We start from the raw sequence: 20,166 nt of genomic DNA, 5'->3' as shown, positions 1-20,166 counted from the left end.
TCATAATTATCTGTGTAGGCATAACATGTAATTCGTTCTAAGATATTCAATGGTGAATGCATTCAGTTAAAAACATTCTAAATACTTTCGCTGCATTGTCATTGAGAAATGTTTATTCGATCATTTTGAAATATTGCAGAAAATATAGGATTTTATGAACATTAAGATCTAATATGTTTCTAAAGTTATTAGAAGTTTCCAAAAAAATTTACAGAAGAAAACGATACTTAGAAATATACAGGCTTTATCAGTTTTATTTTTTATTTCTTTATTTTCCAATTTGTTGAGAACCCCTTCTGTAGTTGTGATGGGCAGAACGGATCTTTTGACCGAATCGGTTCTTTTGGATCAGTGCCGTGAAATGATTCGTTCAGAACGATTCGTTCATCTCGGTCAATTCGTTCTTTTCTGTGTATAGGATCTGGCTCTTTTATAAGGTGTCGTAACTCGTTCATCCTTTAGAGTATTACGTACGTGTTTTTGTATTTGAATTTGAACATTGCTTTCCGTAACCAGTGAATCACAGTTGCGTATATGAAACAAGATTATTTATATTTTATTACTTTTTAAGTTACAAATATTAATATATAGGCTATTTACACTCTAGTGACAGTAAAGTGTTTACATGTAGACCAACACATTTAGAGAAAAAAGACAAAAATTTAATACTACTACTGCGATTCAGTATGAAGAGAAACAAATGAAGTACATTAATTAACCCAAAAATGGTAAATGTGAACATTTGTAGTTACTTTCCCTGTTATTTTTTAATTCATACTGGTTTTTTTTTTAGTTTTTTTTTCCAAATTTGTGTATGTGAATGTGAAAAAGCAATTTTAAACCACTACTTAACAGTTGACATTTTCAGGTATAGATACTTTTCATGTTACCCTATTTTATTTGATCAGTTATCGTTTGCTCTTGTGAACATGCACACGCTGTGATTACTAATTCTTCAGACTCCTGACGTCATGAATCATTTCACGAACGAATCGGACCGGGCGCGTGGCCGGTTCTCTCATCTCGTTCTCTCGTTCTCTCGTTCTCTCCGCGTTTTCGTTCCTCCGAATCTTTCAAGGTACCGGCTCTCAAAGAGCCGGCTCTCAAAGAGCCGGTTCTTTACATCGCGAACGAATCGCAAGATTTCGTTCTCTCAAAGATTCGTTCTTTTTGAACGAATCGTTAACGAACGACCCATCACTATTCTGTAGATCCTTATTTTGATAGTGATAGTGATTTTTTGGATGTCTTCCTGGTAAGCGTCACGGGAATTTTGGAAAGTGTGCGTAGTTCTGTCAGATATCGCCGGATTTTCTTTATATAATCATGATAAACAAACTACCTTCTCTTATGTATTGTATTTTTTAGGATTGGTCTGGTGCACTGATTTATTTGTTTTGATTCTGAACAATGTTGCAAGTGTGAAGAGTGGTTAATTTTTCCGTAATGACCAGGAAGTTAAGTCAAATGATCGAACATGTTAGTTTTTTATTATTATTTAGAATTCGTGCAAAGAATACAGATTGAACTGTGTGTGTAACATCTAACATTTTTAACCATGGTTACGGATGATCGTTCAAAAAGTAAACAGACAAGTACCATTTTGGGTGCTGGAAGTTCCAAAAGAGTTTTCAAAATTATTGTTGTCGGAGATTCCAATGTTGGAAAAACGTGTTTAACATATAGATTTTGTGAAGGAAAGTTCCTTCAGAAATCAGAAGCTACAATCGGTGTTGATTTTAGAGAACGGACAGTGGATGTGAATGGAGAAGAAATTAAGGTACCTTTATCTAAGTTGAACTAAGCCTTGCCTTAGTTATGTGATTGAGTAAGGGTGGAGTTCATGGAGTTTTATGTAAACCTCAAAAATTGCAGCTTAAAAAAAAAGGAATTATCAGACTTGTTTTTAGAACAGAAAGGAAAAAAATCGAAAAACATGGTTCTCGCACACCACACACATCCCTTAATTTACTCCTAAGGGATTTTTTTTCGTAATTCCTACTAGTTTTTGAAAAAAATTAAAATTTTATATCTTGCATTACAATACCTGTGCTTTTACACTGCTGGCGCCATTCATTGTTTGCCGGAAATAAATAGGAATATATGTTTTCCGTTTACTAGAGCAGACCTGCCAACTCTCACGATTTTGATGTGAGGCTCATGATTTTAAGGTCCATCTCAGGCCCTCACGCCAAAATAGTGTTTCCTCACGATTTTTCGGGGCCCCAAGATTTTGTTTGTAAAAGTTACAAAACAAGTTTTACGAAAGCTTACAGTAATGAGTTTCCATTAATACTTGAGTCACGTAAAGGAAGCAATTTTGCGTTTTGTAGCGTGTGCCGTGCTGATTTTTCTATCTGGCATAGTGGAAAAGGAGACATTGTGAATCATGTCACTACAAAAAAACACAACTAACACGTGAAGTGTATTGCTTCCAATAAAAAAATTCATTTTGCTGTGAACAGTGATAATAGTGTTACACAAGCAGAATGTTATCTTACATCTTTTTTAGTTGCGGCCCTGCATGATCACTACACGACAGCGCTAAATTATGTTCAACTAAATTAAATCTGCAACCTATAATTTGTTGAAATAAATTTTGAAGCAGAGACCATGTAACATATGTACAAGTATGTCACTTAAATTTAAAGATTCTCATTTGTTGTTTTTTATATCTAACCTGTATTTATGGGCCTGACAATTTTTATCGAGGACCTCATGATTTTTTAAATTTGGATGTTGGCAGGTCTGCTAGAGACATTCCTGAATTAACCCTGAGAGGAAGGTTTGGTAATTATTGGACGACGCGGCTATTTAGAACTGAAAGGAAAAAAAATAGGAAAACATGGTTTTCACACAGTATACACGCTCCTAAATTTACTCCCAAGTGATGGTTTTGTAATCCGTACTAGTTTGTGAAAAAGTTAAAATTTGATATCTTACAATACCTGTGCTTCTATGCTGCCGCCGCCATTCATTATTTATCCCGTGATAAATAGAAATAAGTTTTCCATATACCTACTAGAGACATTCCTCAATTAACACTGCAAGGAAGGTTTCTTAATTCTTACTAGTTTGTGAAAAAATAACAGTTTACAGCTTACATTACAATACCTATGTATTCACACAATCGTCGACATTCATTGTTTATGTTTACCTATGTGGGTTTTTTAAAAATAATTTTGGAGAACAGGATTTTCCTAATCACTCAATTAAAATAGCAAGAATCATACAGGATAAAGCGAACAGGATAATGCCATCAGAATATTTTGACATACTGATCTAAAACAGCAAACATTATGTACCACAGAATCAAGCCAACAGGATCGTGCCATCAGGATCAAGCCTTCAGGATCCAGGGATAAACTTCAATATATGAAATAGAGAATTAACATATTTTTAATTCTCCATAGTTGACTACAGATGTGCCAAACAAAGAGATACACGATTGCAGGTAAACAATGACTGCGGTGGCAGTGTGAAAACACAGGTATTGTTATTGTAAGCTTTAAACTGTTATTTGTCACGGACCAGTAGGAATTAAGAAACCATATTTTCCATTTTTATTTACTTTTCGTTCCATGAAGTCGCAACGTCCGATGCTGGCATAGTAATGTAAGCTATAAACATTATTTTTCACAGACTAGTAGAAGTTGAGAAACCATCCCTTTAGGATAAATTTAGGGACGTGTGTGGTGTGTGAAAACCCTGGTTTCCTATATTTTTTCTCTTTGTTCTAAAAAGTCAGGAAGTCCAATAATTACCTCATACAGTATTCTGAATTACTCAGTAGTGCTTATTAATGATGATAAATTCCAGCAAAATTATGTGTTAAAAGCCATTAGAAATGAGAGTAATATTAATTTAAAAATTATTTAAATTACTGAACCAAATTTCAAATTTCTTGAGTACCGAATGCTATAGAATAAGTAAGAATAAAAAAAATTGATACTTTTTTTTTGTAATTTTAGTTATTTTTTAAAGTAGCAGACCTTTCATAACCAAACTACCATTGTTTAATTGGAAGGGCTGTGGTTATTCCGTAAAAAAATTGTTAAAATTCCAAATGTTGTGTTTTTTAACACGGCAGACATTCCTCTATTTGCACTGAAAATGCTGTTTCGAAGTTCTTACTGGTTTCTGAATTTTTACCGCTTATATGTTAGTAGGTAGCCTGCGCAGTAATGCAGTCGTTGCCATATTGTGCTTTGTTAGCATAGCTGAGACTGTTTTCTACACAAGATTGGTCTGATTGTTAATGCTGCTCTACTGTTTTCTTGATGCTAGCTGCAACTTGATCCAGTGATTCTCCAGAGATTCGTAAGCATACAGGGTAGCCAAGACTGTTTTCAAAAGACAGGAATGTTTAGCCCATTCACTCTGGTGAATTGAGAGGGCTGGTGTGACCTTGCTGGACATGGGCTCTATGACTAACCAGCCATGACTCCTGTATAGGATATTTACAGTCTTCAGATTCTTATACTTAATGTTTTAATTTTACACACTGGATACCACACTAAATACCACCTATTTAATATATGAGGGTTATTATTTTTTCAACCTCCGATCGACTGTAATAAAAAAACGGGAATGAATTGGGAAATTATTTTAATGTCAAAAGAAACGTACATCTTCACTCTATTTTTCCACATAATCACCGTGCAGATTGAGGCATTTGACGTACCGATGCACCAGCTTTCCAATAACCTCTGCATAAAATTATGCCTCCTGCCTATTCAGCCACGTTTTAGCAGTGCCCTGCAGTGTGATTACAGTTTCATTTCTCCATGGCATGCCCATTAATCGATACCCTAATCGCTCGTACACAAATCGGACACGTCTCGTAGTGTTTACCCCCTTCCACCAACCATGTGGAGCGGCCATCTCACACCTCAGTTGTGTTTGATCACCCTCCTTACAGTCCGTATTTGGCACCGAGTGACTATCACCTTTTCCCCACGTTGAAAAAGTGGCTTGGAGGACAACGCTTCAACACCAATGATGAACTGCAGAGCACTGTTAAAACGTGGCTGAATAGGCAGGAGGCATCATTTTATGCAGAGGGTATTGGAAAGCTGGTGCATCGGTACGACAAATGCCTCAATCTTCACGGTGATTATGTGGAAAAATAGAGTAAAGATTATAACGGTTCGTTACATACAAAAATAAACAGATGTTCAACGCCGATTGCAAATTTTGTTGTTTTATTTTTCAAACTAGAATGCATAGACAAATTGAACCCAATGTTTCATTCACTCGTTTCACACGTACATCTGCCCGTCGAAAACTGCTGGTAGCTCGCGTGATGAGAATTAACGAAAAAAGTAGCGTAGATTAAGTCCTTCAGTAATTTTTTACTGCAAGTACACGAAATGAGTGCGGCCTTAAACATGACCGCACCCAGCGAAAACGAATTTCGCCACGAGCCAAAACGCCTACGAAGGTGGCCGTAATTTCTAATTATGTCCGAACGAAAATATAACAAATAATTAGGTTAATTTAAGAATAGGCCTGGCTCCGACCACCAACGTGAAATTATCTCTTCAAATGCTTCTACATCATCTGCGAGAAGCCACCGAACGCGACCTACTGGTGCAGCGATCGGCAGACGACTGTTGGAGTCTAGCCACCTTCTCCTCCACGCAGGGAGGATAAGTCACATGACCTCACCAACCAATCACACGCACGCTTCATTCACGCTTACAGATACAAGCCAATCACAGAACAAGTTACAATACATGACAAAACCTTTTACATACAGAACTCTGGGCTTCCCCTGATCTGTCTCTTTTCAATTTCACATAAAAATTGGGGACTCCCATTCTCGTTCTCTCCCCTACACCGTGAGACAGCAGTTATCACTCAGTTCCCACGCAGTGGGGGAATTACCATCTTTATCTCGGTTGGCGGGGAAGCACTGTTTCTTTCTCACTTACACTTACAGGCCTCTCATGCCTCTCTCTTTCTAACCATCACACCAGACACAGTCCCGTGTTCTAGAATCATTCCACACGTTAATGAACACTACAAACAGCAATTATAATACAAATTACTTTACAAACTTAAAATCATTTAGAAATAACCTGAAAAAGTAGGCCTAAACAGGCAAAAATCTAGTACAGCGACTTCTTTGTGAATAATTACATAAAAAATAGTACTGATTAAAAATGTCTAATAAAATACAAAATACCTTCTCAAAACACACAGCACGTGCAAATAACATATATTAATAGCCATAACGTCTGATTATACTGTCTAATAACATACACACCACTCTAAAAACATTAACTTATTACTGCTTACATATCCAAAAAAGAAGTTGAAAAGAAAATTATTTAGCTAGGAGGGCAGGGTCTTGCAACGCTACAAGATGTACGTTTCTTTTGACATTAAAATAATTTCCCAATTCATTCCCATTTTTTTTATTACAGCCGATCAGAGGTTGAAAAAAAAAATAACCCTTGTAATTTACATAAAAAAAACAATAAACATAGATTACCAAAAAAATTTAGATGGTAGACTGTTTTTTTAAAAAAAAAAATTTGTGTGGTGAATTTTGAAGCATGGAGTGGCCCATATTGTTGCATTGCATTCTTTGCAACAAATTTTTTTTTGTTTTTTGTTATTGTGTGCTGTCCTGAGCTCCCGCTTTCAGTCTTGGTAGAAAGTCTGCTCTTCTTCCTCCGTCTGATTTTCTTCTTTCTGTGTTGTACTTTTCCAAAATTTGTTTGATGTTTTTTATTTGAAACCTATCATACAAAGTTTTTTCAGCAAATTTATTGTTTAAAACAATATGAATTGAAAACAGTCATATCAATAATATAAAAAAAAAAAAAACGTGGTACCACTTAGATGATTTCCATATGCTTTCCATTGTTTTCATTATCATGTCACTCCTGTCCCTTTGATGTATTGTAATCATATACATCAATTGGTTTAATTTGTAGTCAGTTTTAGAAGTTTTAGTCATGTCTACTCAATTAAATGATGAGAGCATATAAACATCGCTATTGCCATACAATTTTAGTGCCAGAATTAGGCCTGAAACAGATTGGAAAGAAAATCATTCTTTTTCAGCTTTTCAGCCAATTTAGGCATTGCTTTCCTTGTGTGACAAATAATTCCACATGCATTTGTCTTCGGCCATAAAGCCAACGATACAATACAGAGCTGTTGTACCAGTTGTCGCAAAAAAGTATTGATTTATAATTGGATATTTATAGAAGATTGGAAATGGTTATTAATACCAATATTAACTGAGTTTTTGAAGAAAATAATAATTTTAATCGACGAAGATAATACTTGGACATCAAGATTTTAAATAATTACTTAAGAGAAGTCGACAAAAATCCATGTTCAGGAGATCGCCAAATGACTTTAATTTGCTTTGAAACTACGAAGATTAAATTCCGTTTATAATTCCGAAGAAAGAAGAATCCTGTTGAAGATTGAAAAGTCGCAGTTCGAGTCCAGGAAGGATGAACGTCGCGCAGTCCAGCCCAGTCGCAGCCCATAGTTTGAAGGATGGAGTCGTGACAGTGCGTATTCCTGCCGCACGCTAGAGGGCGGAGGAGCAACACCAATATCGCAGTCCTGAATGAGTCGAACCAAGGAGTCTCCGAGAACCTACACGTCTCGTGGGTATCCTACAGCAAGGTTTGGTCCCTTACCCCATCACCCGAAGACTCGCTGAATATAGAAGTACCCGAGCGAATTACAATTTAAACAAGACGAACTTTTTCACAGAACTAGCATCTGTTATATTATATTGAATATTCTTTGTAAAGAAAACCGATTAACTTGTTCATCTTTAGATTTACAAATAAAATTCCAGAATTGCGATCCCGAACTAGATAGTATTAGCTAGGATAGATGGAATTTGTTATTGGAATAACATATTGCTATTTTGGTTGACTGGTACTGCAAGTTACGTACCCAGTAGTCCAAGCTCTACCGGACTGAAGTATGGGTTTTAATCCCTTCCTGTTTTTTTTTTTTTGCATCATATTATTACTGAAGACGAATGAGCAGTTGTTGTAGAAGTAGTGCCTGATGTGGAAGGAATTGTTGAATATATTTCTGCTGAAGTCTAGCCAAAGATGTCGGTGTATTTGCAGGAGACCATGGGGTAGAAGTTTCTTCAGATTCTGTTGGTAATTAATCTAAAGTGGTTTATCCGTCAAAATCACTATTGAGGATCAGTGCAAGAGCCTACTCTACAGTATATTTTTCTTTTACATTTTTAAAAAAAAAATTTAAAATATTCATATAAATATATATTTTTACAATCTGTGATGTTCTTACACGTACGTCCGCACAGCTCGTCAAAACACACAGAAAGGACGAGTTTCTAAACAGCCAAGGGACTAGAATAAATGGATGTAGGGATAATGGAAAGGAAAGTGTAAAAAATTATATATATTTATGACTGTCCTGTCTGCCAGTCCACCTTCAAGCAGAGCCGGGCGAGCACAGACTGCTACAGCAGACCACCGGTCAGCTGGACCAGCCAGGTCTCGACTGCTACACAGGTCGACCGGATTTAAAGGGTTAATGTCAGTACATAATGGCCGGGGCCAACACATTTTTGTACCCTAATTGGTTTTCCACCATGATTAGGCACAATTAGGGTGGGAAACTGTCTTGGCTCCGGCCATAACATACTGACATTAAACTTCCCTGTCTTTTTGAAAACAGTCTTGGCTAATCTGTTTTCCTAAGCATCTCTGGCATCAAGTCGCTGCTAGTATTAAAAAAAATAGAGCAGAAACAACAATCAGGACAGTCTCTTGTGGAAAACAGTCTCGGCTATGCTAAGAAAGCTCATTATAGAAACGGCTTCATCACTGTGGCACAGGGTAATTTCTTAGAAACAAGTAGGAATATCAAAATGTTGTTTTCAGGGTATAAAGATGAAGTATGTAATGTTCAAAAACACATTTTTAATTTTATAATTTTTTTTACGGAGAAGTTGCAACCCTTACTGTTTACTTAACCTCGTAACTTAAATGAATTACCTACCTAATCTCACGATTCAGGCCTTTCACCTAACCTTGCATATTGAAGTTACTGAACCCTGCAATTTAAATGTTTAGATTTATTCCTTGAAATTATTTCAAGAGTCTACCTGAAATGAAAAAAAACATTTCGTGAGAATTAAACCATTTTAAGGATACATCAGCATTTTAAATGCAAATAAAAGTTCTGAAACAAAATGTTTGCTGTAATTAAAATTCCCTAAATGTGCTAAATCTATCCACAACGAGAATTAAAAAAATTCTACCTACAATAGCTAAAATGTAAACCTTTCACACAAGAAATAACTAATGAACGAAAAATAGTCTGAAAAAGTATCAAAATAAAATGTAAAATATTAAAATTGCATTATTATTATATATATCTGTGCCACTCACTCATATGATTGCAAATGCAGAAGACTTCTGTACTTGTTGCTTTCTATCCCTTTTATTTAATAATGTATTTAAGAAAATACACTCTAAATAATGAGTTTTTAAATATTTTTTTTAAACTATTTTTGAGAATACGTACGTTGCTTAGTTATTATACAAAGGGTCTTTTTTTTTTCCTCGATTGCCACTGGATACTTAAAAAAATTTATTGTGGAAGGGCAATTAAGTTTAGCAAAGATGTGGGATGAAAAGCATTGAAGATTATAAAATTTAAAAAAAATGTTCTAAGGGTTGTGTGCAGGATGCTTACTTAATAATTGTCTCTTCTATAACACTAGCCAACAAACTGTAACTTCTTTCTGTAACATTGATGAAAACAGTTCATCTTTATGTTTTCTAGGGTGCTGAACACAGAAATGATAATGAAAATTTAAGTTTAGCTCTAGTTTTTTAGTTATTGAAGTTTTTCAGAATTGCCCTTGAAAGCCTATGCATGTATTTACAATGTAGTTCTCCTGCGGAGGAAGGTCACTGTTGGCGCAATCGCTTTGCATTTTCCTTTTGTATTCTGTTGCTGGTGATTCCTTGATAAGCATCAAGCAGTAATCCGCTAACATTGATTTACTCCACTTAACCTGGTATCTTTCTTCCGTGTCCGAAATTTCTTGGTGGAAGCGTTCGCCATGTTCGTCGCTAACAACACCACAGTTTTTGGGGAAGAAGTCTAAGTGTGTATGTAAGAAGTTTAACCAGTCTATCGTAGCACTGCAGAAGATTTTCCACAAGATCCTTAAAAGTTTTCTGCCTTATGATCTCCAAGGAAGTTTTTAGACACTAGAATAAAGGAATCCCAGGCTAACTTCTGATCACCTTTGAGAATATTATTGAAATGTTCATCCTTAAACAGTTTGCGTATCTGTGTACGAACGAAAACTCCCTCTTTTATTTTGGCTTCACTGAGATGTGGAAATTTCGTAGACAAATATAAAAATGCTTTCCCAGTCTTATCCATCGCTTTTACTATGTTTTTCGTAAGGCCCAGTTTTACATGGAGTATTATTTAGCTTGTTTTGAAGAGTGGTTCATATAAAACATTATGTGTTCCAGGTTTAAGTAATTGTCACACAGGCCAATCCTTCTGTCTGTAGTGACGTGCCCTTGCACGGTTGTCCCATAAACACAAAAAGCAAAAGAATTTTGTATAACCTTGTTGCAGGCCAAGTAATATGCATTGACTTTCAGATCACTGGGAATTTGTTTCTTAAACTTGTCATACTTTACTGTGCATAACAGTTGCTTTGTGTTCTCATATGTTTCTTTCATGTAAGCTGCGTAACCAATCGGAACAGATGGAAACAAATTTACATTATACAGAAGGACAGCTTTAAGACTTAACCTTGATGAATCGATGAACAGTCTCCATTCATCAATTTTGTTAATTTTCATAGCTGCCATGAGACCGTCTATGTTACTACAAAATACCAAATTATTTTCACTATTGAAAAACTGAAGGCAGTAAGTATGGCAGTCACGGAACACAGTCACATTTACCGTCTGGTAAAGACAATATTACTGCTGCAGTCTAGACGCCAATAGTTCAGCTTTACCTTTAGGTAATTGTAGATCTCTTACCAGATCATTCAACTCACATTGTGTGATTTTATGTTGCTGCTGTGTTGACTCCCAGTTGTCAGGAAATCAGGATCTTTCGGTGTACTCTGTTTGAAGGTGTTGAAATAGCACCAGAATCACTACCATGTTGTCACTTACTGTAAAAGACTTAGGTGGGATTGGAACAGGCAGTCCGACTCCGTAAGGTACTGGTTACATAGCCGACGATATGTTAGGATATGTCAAGGCTAACCTTTTCTTCTTTGAAATACCATGTGTGACTGGAATTGTCATACAAAAATAATCATTTTCGTGGTTTGTTGGCTCTCTCCAGATCATGGGAATAGCAAAGCCTATTGATGATCTTGTATGCTTCAACCAGGAACTAAGACTATCGACACAAGAAATGCAACATATATGCGGGCCCCAGGGCTTGCCCTGGTCTCTGATTCCACAGTCAAAGTACAGGCTGTAGGCCTTCTTAATCATTGGTGTTATTATTCACTTTTTTAATTTTAACATCACCTGTCCACAAATATATAGCAAAAATTATCAGCAGAGTTTACACATTTGCGAGACATTTGGCATCATACACACAAATTAAACTGAAATGAATCACTATTATGGCACTGTTGTATCACGTCTTTTCCAGACATGTAAAGAACAAAACCGGTACAAACGGAAACTGGACTGAAACTGCACCTCAACGCATCAAGGTCATCTGCCACCACACGTTCTGCCCCTCCATTCCCTTCCATTTTCCCCCTCCCCACTCAGGCTAAAAGTAGACTACACTCAACAATACACCCACTATGTTTTCGGAAGGGATATGTCATGTCCGCGGAATTTTTAAGGCAATATTGGGAAGGCTCAAAGGAAATGCTTATTATTAACTAATAGCTCCCCCCCTCCCTTTCCTCATATATAGAAAACTAGACGTAATCTGGGATTTTCAATGTAGTTTTCGTGATCATTGTGGTTAATTTAGTACAGAACAACTATGTAACGTTGCTCATTTTAAATTTTTACTGTTGGCTAGTGTAATACAAAGAAAACTAGAACTTGTATCACTCTTGCATGACCTTTTATGATGCCAGCAAATAAGTTCTAACTGGTAAAGATCAATTCTTAAAAATGCTTGTGGCCTGTATTAACGTTCTTTAGAAAAATTTTGTGATGTACTCTGAATTCAGTGGATGTATCATTTGATTGTGCAATGTGTCATACAAATGCACAGTCACTAATTCGTAAAATATGCTGTGTTTATTGTACGTTTTACTAAAAGAAAATTTTTAGCTCAACGTAAAATAACTGCTTCTTTTAAAAGTAACCATAAATAACTGCATCTTTTAAAAGTCTGATCATGATTAAGAAACCAGAATCTGGAATTCATAGAACTTTATAAACATGCAACAATTTTTTTTAGGGAACTTTCAACTTACTTAACAAACCTTCAGTAAAGAAAATATAAATAAATAGGGGCCTACTTGACTATTTACCACCATAAAATTATATACATAGTAAAATTTGTAATAATTAATAAAAATAATTATATATGAATTTTTGAGATAGCCCAAAGATGCACAAAAGTTATTTTGTTATTATTCAGGCCTGTGTAGATGGTGTTGTGCATATTAAACTTAACATCCATACTTATAGGTAGAAATAAATATTGCAGGAATGGCACAATAACATTGACAATTCAATGAAGGATAAAAATGTTGTGGTATTGCAAGCCACTGCCCTCTCCAAAATTTACGGGGTATTTTGATAACATAATGTTTTTCAGTAAGGTGATCATGTACGTTCGAGGTCATAGTGATTTAGTTAAGTATTATTTAATTGTCTTGAATATTTTTGTAATAGTTTTTCATATTTTAGTATTTTTATTTAGGAAAGCCTTTTGAATAAATCCTTACCATTTTCACAAGGTTGACTAGGTGATACACAACTGCATATAGACATGCTTTCCTGCATGGCTGTAGACAGTTGGGTAGCTTCATCAGTCGTTCTAGTGCTCCATCGATGGGTCATGCATTCAGTAGCTCACCAACATAGAGAACAATTTAACGTCTAGCGTTAGGGCCATGTTGCAGTAAGTTAAATCTTTTGTTTATTTTCAGACATTCTACTATTCTCCGTTCACTCTTAGCCGAGTTTTGAAATAAACAAACACAGTCGTATCACTTCGCTGCGTCAGCAAGTGAGAGGCTGAATTCATCTTGCGCGCCAAGCACTAGTTGCAACACACACACACTTCAGTACAGTCGGTGCTAATAAAATAACGGAGAAGTAATATAACAGGAAAATGGTGCCATTATCGTTCAGGACACAAAAGCAAACAATGTTTATTTTTTGAATAATCGATAAAATAGCACCGTAACGTAAGACAACAATATGATTGTGTTACGATTTGGTACCTACTCACCTAATCACTATCTGGCAGTGGTGCTATCCCTTCCAGACTTGAATCAGACCTACCACCACTATCTTCGTCACTACTGTCGTCACTGTCTCCGAGAGGAACTATTTTAACACTGTCAACGACAATATCACTGATACCATCCAATTCCCACATTCTTTCCTCTTCTTTCATTACGTGCCAAATACAGTCGTTTCACTTCTCTGGGGTAATCTGAGACAAAGCTGTGGCTACCAAATCACGTACCTCGCTTAGCTTGAATGTTCTGTTATTACGTGCCACGTAACCTTTAATCTGACTCCACACGAGTTCGATTGGATTCAAGTTGCAATGATACGGCGGTAGCCTAAGTACAGTGTGCCCCCCTTTCTCGGCGATGTTGTCAATCACATATGCAGTAAATGATGAACGTACTGTATGAACTAATTTCAGCAACTCCACTTTCACAGACGTTGCACTGAAGGATATATTTTTTGACTGTAACCACTCAATAATATTTTGTTTTCTCCACGAATGATTTGGCACACGATCACACTTTACACTGTGATAGGACGCATAGTCCATAACAACAACACTGTTCTGTTCGAATTTTGGAAATGTTTTTTCAAACCAATCCCGGAAAACGTCACCATTCATCTCTTCATTATAATCGCCCTATTTCTTTGACTGAAAAATTAACTCACAGTTTTCCACAAAACCACTGTCGCTACCAATATGAAGCAATATAAGGCGCTGCCCCTTACCTGTTGGATTTTTTAGTCCTGTAGACAGTCCTGAGAGAAAAGCTTCTTTCTTCTTAACTGTAGAATCTTTCCAAGACTTGACATGATGTAAGCTTTTGGTCATACGCCATTGCTAAGCACATGTATGTCTGTAGAAGAAAACTACAAAAAACACAAATGACATAAACACAAAATAAGCAAAAAATTGCTGTTGTCAGGATATAAATACCACACAATACTCCACAAAAGGAATATGGTAAACAATTGCACATTTGCTGACGTTGGAGCAGAATATTATGAAATGATGTGGAAAAATATGATAGTACCTAGTTACTAAAAGAAGACCCACCAAATATTTGAAACACTTACTAAAATTCCTGCCTATTTAGTATCTTTGCTTATGATTTTACAAAATATTCTGTCAATTCCAGTTGCAGCTGTGGGATACTGCTGGCCAGGAGCGCTTCAGAAAGTCAATGGTCCAACACTATTACAGGAATGTGCATGCTGTAGTGATTGTGTATGACGTCACAAAGATGGCTTCTTTCCAGGTAATTTTTTTGTAACTTGTGCTTCTTTTAAACTTGATATTGTGTTGTTTTTACAAATAAAATAATATTACAAATATTAAGTTGTCCTCAAATTTCAGCTTTTTGATTTATGATAAATGTAGTGTAAAATGTATGTCACTGGGGATGCACCGGTGTAGAAAGTGTAGTAACATCCACTCATAGATAAAATGGGTTGCAGTAACTCCAGCAACAAGAATGATTATAACTAATTTTTTGTTTGCTGTTTGGTTACAGAAGTCTTAGAAGGTAGAGCCCACATGAAAGTACCTATTTTAACTTTGCTTTGAGTGTTGTAATTCTTGAAAAGTAAAATTAAATAAATTTCAATTTTATCATGCAGTGGTTAGTAGTATGGAAACTAAATCTGAAAAGTTTCAATTCTGGTATCCATTTAGCTTTCTTTATTTGTGCCACCCAACTAATTATGGAAAAATTATGCTGTAATTAAGTCATGTAAGTTTAAAAAAAAGTTAATTTTAAGTAAATGAGCTAAACAGCTTTGGGATGTGCTTGAGAGGCAATATCTCAAAATATGATGAGAGAGAAAATTTTTTTGTTATTGATAGCTACCTTTTGTTAAGGTTTTTTAAATTTATTGCATTCTCCATATGCATGCTGAACTAAAGGAATCTTGACATGTGATTTTACAGTCCTTGCCCCAGTGGATAGAAGAGTGTAACAGAAATAACCTAACAAGCGACATTCCTCGCATCTTGGTCGGCAATAAGTGCGACAGTGCTGCGACCCAAGTTGTGAACACTCACTCGGCTCAGCAGTTCGCCGATATTCATCACATGCCAGTAAGCCACTAATAGCACAAACATCCCAAGTCTGTGTTGTTACATGTGCTGTTATTCTGTTCTGCTTGAAAGAGAGATGTGATCCTAAAACATTATTGCAATGCATGCTATAGAACACAAATTTTAAGGAATAAAGGTGAAAATGAACATTTGGTACCAGCTTTTAGAAATGACAACTTTTTTCTGAATCGCTTTTAGATTTTTACATTGTTATATTGAATCGCTTTTGGTCAGAGTTATTTAAAGTTTTTTTTAGTCCTTACTTGTAAGCAATTTGATTATTATGTAATAAAGAGTTGTCTCTCTGTACCTCACCAAAAAGTTGGCAACAGAACCTATAAGTTTCACCTTGCATCTATCTATTCTTTGTCATGGGATGCTTTACCTTAAATGGCTTGACATCATGTTGAAATTTGGTACATGGATAGATAATTATGTTGCACACATGGCTCTGAAGACTTATTTAATATTAGATAAAAATATCACCATTCTTTAGTAAACTTCATTTGCCTATTCATTCTGTTAATCATCAAGTTATGGCATACCATTTTATTAACTAAATTATTGAGAGTCTTTCTTATATTATGCGTGTTTTCATTTGTTCATGTTTATGTATAAATATGAGAACTGTGAAATTAAGTATTCTTTTATAATGACCATTGTTGTCTAATCTTCAAATCCAAACAAAAAAAAATGTTTTTTAAACTTTTTTTTTGTTTCCAGTTGTTTGAAACATCAGCCTTAGATGAATCGGAGTGTGACCATGTGGATGCTATTTTCATGACCTTGGCACACAAACTGAAGAACCGTCGGCCCATGATGTCTCCGCCAACAGCCAGCAATGCTTTGCACAGGGCGGAAATTATCTCTGTGGAGAGGGAAACCAGGACAGATCCTGCAGAACAGTGCTGGTGCTAAACTTGAGTCCTCAGATAATGTTTTTAACTGGGTGGCTTCTTATATCAAGTGTTACCTTTTGTGGTTTTTTTCCGTGAAAAACTGCTACTGCTGGGGTGGATGTAGAAACATACATTGTCTATTGGCAATGAACTTCTTCAAGTTATGGAAAGATGTAAAATGAAAAAAAAAAGAATTTTGCCGGTTTAACTGAAGATAGGTTTTCATAGTTCTTTTTGGATGATTATTTTACTAACGTTTGTTTTCAGATGGTTTTTACTGATGTGGGAACAGTATGTAATAGCGTTACACACAATTACAAGATACAATTAGTCAATCGTAAAGAAAGTACAATTAATGCATGTGACTATAGTGTATAATTTTACAATAACTGAAACAGTGGTTTTTAAAATCGCAGAATTTTTCTTTCTGTGTCTTGTTATTTTATCTTGCTGCTTTCACACAAAACCTTAAACAACTTCAGGTACATGTGTACATCTACATCTGTGCATGGTTGGCTGTATTCAATTCAAAAATGTTATCAGTTCTCAAACTAATTATTTGTAAAAATGTGTTGAATAACAAATTTTCTCACTTTGATTGCTATCATACAAAGTATTGTTTTATTATAAAAAATGTTATTGAATAAAATACTAATTGTTTGTTTTCGTTAAAGTTGGTATTTTTTTGTTCTTGTTAATTTTTTTTTTGTATCTTACCCTCAAAGTATTTAGTTGATAAAAAATTTTTCTTTTAGAAGTTTGCAGTAAGTATGACAGTGTTGACAAATTGGCTTTTTGTGTAACCACTGGCTTATATTAGACTGCTTGATATTCAAAATTGTCCTAGATTTGAGGAAGTATTATATATAAGTGTTTGTTTTTAATTTGAGGCCATCTTAAATTTTAATTTGCTAAAACTTTAAAACAAAAAAAAAATATTAGTTTTTTACTTTGATGTCAGGGGCTCACCCCACAAACCAGGCTTGGTCCACTTTGTTTGTTGAACATATGTAGGGGAAGAACTATCTTATGGGCTCTTAAAGGTGTTTTTCCACAGATGCAACATTTCGGCAACATGTGGAATGCGACATTGTTGCTGAGTGTTAATGTTTTCACTGGTTCAACAGATGTCGCACAGCAAAAGGAACAGTGTCTTAACGTGTCACTGTTTTCAAAAATTCTGTCTGCTTCCATGTGTCGCCACGCTTCCCACGCTGGTCGGCAACAGGTGACATTATAGAAGCAACATGGAGTGGTCGAAGGAAAAGACTACGGCTTTTATAGAGGAATACAGTCAGTTACCAATACTATAGTATATTCGGCTCCTAGAATATAAAAATAATAACGCGGTGAAAGTATTGGCGGCTAATTTGATGTATTTATTTATTTATTAACTTAATGGCAAAGTCAAGACTTTTAGCCTTCTCTTAAACTTAACCATAGTACTACACAAAAATCATACTTCATAAACTTATAATGTTTAATCTTGGAGTGTGTTTCTGAGCTTCGCAACTCTGCTGGGAGTCTATTCCAGTCACAGGCTGCAGAAATAGTGAAGGAGTTGGAATAATATTACGTCTTGTGGGTGGGGATACAAAGTTTAAGGTCCAATTTTGAGCATGTAGTAAAACTGTGGGTATCACTTAACGCGACCACTTGGTTACTCAAATAATCTGGGTGAGAAGTTTCCAAATTTTATAAAAAAGTGTTAAGGTTTTTTTTTAACTTTCTATGCAAGATTTTTTTGTTAAATTATCATACAACACATCACAATAGTCAATAATGGGCAGTACAAGAGACCCCACTAAAGTCACCTTCGCACAAAATGGGAGAAAAGTTTTCTTTCTGTGAATTGAGGTAAGTACAGAGAATGATTTTTTGTATACATTACTCACATGCCCAGACCAAGACAGAATTGAATTGAGGAAAAGTCTAAATTCTTTACTTTTTAATTTTATAGGAATGCCCACAAACTTAATTTCTGGTAGTAAGGCATAATCCAGTCTACCCAACATATGTTTTGATCCTATTAATATTGATTGGGATTCATCTGGATTATCTGTCAAAAAATTTCCACATGACCATCAGTGTAAAAATTCTAGATCAGAGTGGATGTCCTCGATAGCAACATAGAACAGGTTCACAGGTACTGTCTGCACTTGGTGAGCACCGTGGACAGGTCATTAATGAACAAGAAGATCAGAGGCCCCAGGACTGAGCCCTGTGGCACTCCAGAGCCCACTGACCGCCACGAGGGCCGACTGCCATCTACTGCAAAGCACTGTTGGTGAACACTCAGATGTGATCGCAGCCATTGTGTTGCATTTTCAGAAGAATTGAAATAATGCCTAATTTTATCCAAAAGAATTTTGTGATTGACCGTTTTAAATGCTTTGCTGAAATTTAACAGCACTAGTATTGTATGGCTAAATTTATATAATCTATGACATCAATTAGGGCAGTGCAGGTGCTGTAGCAACTATTAAAATGTGATTTATAGCTATCGAGAAGAGAATTATTGTATAGAAATCTAGAAATTTGTTGGTATACTATAAATTGGACAAGCAGGTAATATGATAGGCCGAAAATCATTTAGATGTGAAGCATTCCTATTTTGCTAGAAGTCTTATAACTGAAAGTTTCCAAGCGCTGGGAAACAAATTAGACAAAGGATTAGATATATTTGTAACTGTGGGAAGAACGTAATGAACGATATTCTGAACAAACCAGTGGCGTGTATTCAATAGATGCTAGGTAAGCAGTGCTTACCCTGTTGTTTTGTTATGTTGCTTGGCATAATGTAATAATTTTTGCTATCTGGTAATTTCATCTCGTGTGCCAATGCGATGCGATCACCGTAGCGGGCGCGTCGGTTAGCGTGTTACCCGGTTGTCATGGTAACGTGAAGGCCGGGCAGAGGGGGGGAAAGGGTTCGCGTTACTTCGTGAGACTACTTCGGTAATGTTCGCTCAAGGCCCTCTGTAGCCAGAGCAGCTGGCCTTAGCCCTTAGCTGTGTGTGCGCGCATCGGCAGGCAGAAGTTGCGTTTTGTCGTGCAACAAACAAATACCGCTACAAATTTTATTTTTACAACTTATAAGGAAAGTTTTCATTTCGCAACAGTGTCCGTTTTAAGAACATTTTATTCTGTTATGGTGTTTACTGTTTTCGTTTAAAGTGCTAGCCAGTGAGAATGTAAACTTCATCTGTGACTGCCGTCCATGTGCCAACAAGGTAAGCTGTGAGTTCCGCAGTGTATGCTGTCCGGGATGGAGCAGGACTCTCAACCCGGCCCCAGCTGAGAACACAGCCACTGCGCTGTTTGCAATTTTTTGAGTTACTGATTTTAATTCTTTTTCTTTTGAAGATAAAAAAAAAGTGTTTGGCAGGGGGGAGACAGACTCCTGATTTAGACATAAAAACAACAGGAAAATCTTTTGTTAGACATTTTAATTGTAATTTATATTCGAAAAATGAGTGGTTAACAGGCTGCCCATTACTTGGAAAACATTTTTGCTGGCCATGTATGCTTTTTGCCAAAGACAAAAAAATGTGTGGAGCAAAACTGGATACAGTGACATGGGCAATTTGCACAAAGCTTTAAAAAAACATTGCTTGTCCCATACCCATTTGCAAGCTATTCTCTGTGGAAAAACCTTTGGCAAGATTAGGATAGACCACTTGCTTAACAACCAAAAACAAAAAGTCATCAAAAACACAACAAATTGGTT

General features: G+C 35.9%; 1 protein-coding gene across 1 annotated transcript; it reads left to right on the top strand.

Moving 5' to 3' along the window:
- The first annotated feature begins 1,178 nt into the window (after window positions 1–1,178).
- On the top strand, window positions 1,179–17,109 carry LOC134534749 (putative Ras-related protein Rab-33). Its single transcript, XM_063373271.1, has 4 exons — window positions 1,179–1,780; window positions 14,597–14,716; window positions 15,388–15,537; window positions 16,261–17,109. Exons 1-4 carry the CDS (start codon window positions 1,559–1,561, stop codon window positions 16,453–16,455), a joined length of 687 nt encoding a protein of 228 aa, XP_063229341.1. The 5' UTR covers window positions 1,179–1,558; the 3' UTR covers window positions 16,456–17,109.
- The last annotated feature ends 3,057 nt before the right edge of the window (window positions 17,110–20,166 follow it).

This window comes from Bacillus rossius, chromosome 8 (genome assembly GCF_032445375.1).
Source record: "Bacillus rossius redtenbacheri isolate Brsri chromosome 8, Brsri_v3, whole genome shotgun sequence".
Lineage (NCBI taxonomy): Eukaryota > Metazoa > Arthropoda > Insecta > Phasmatodea > Bacillidae > Bacillus > Bacillus rossius.
The sequence above is the reverse complement of the archived record's forward strand: the minus strand, read 5'-3'. Positions and strand labels throughout refer to the sequence as shown.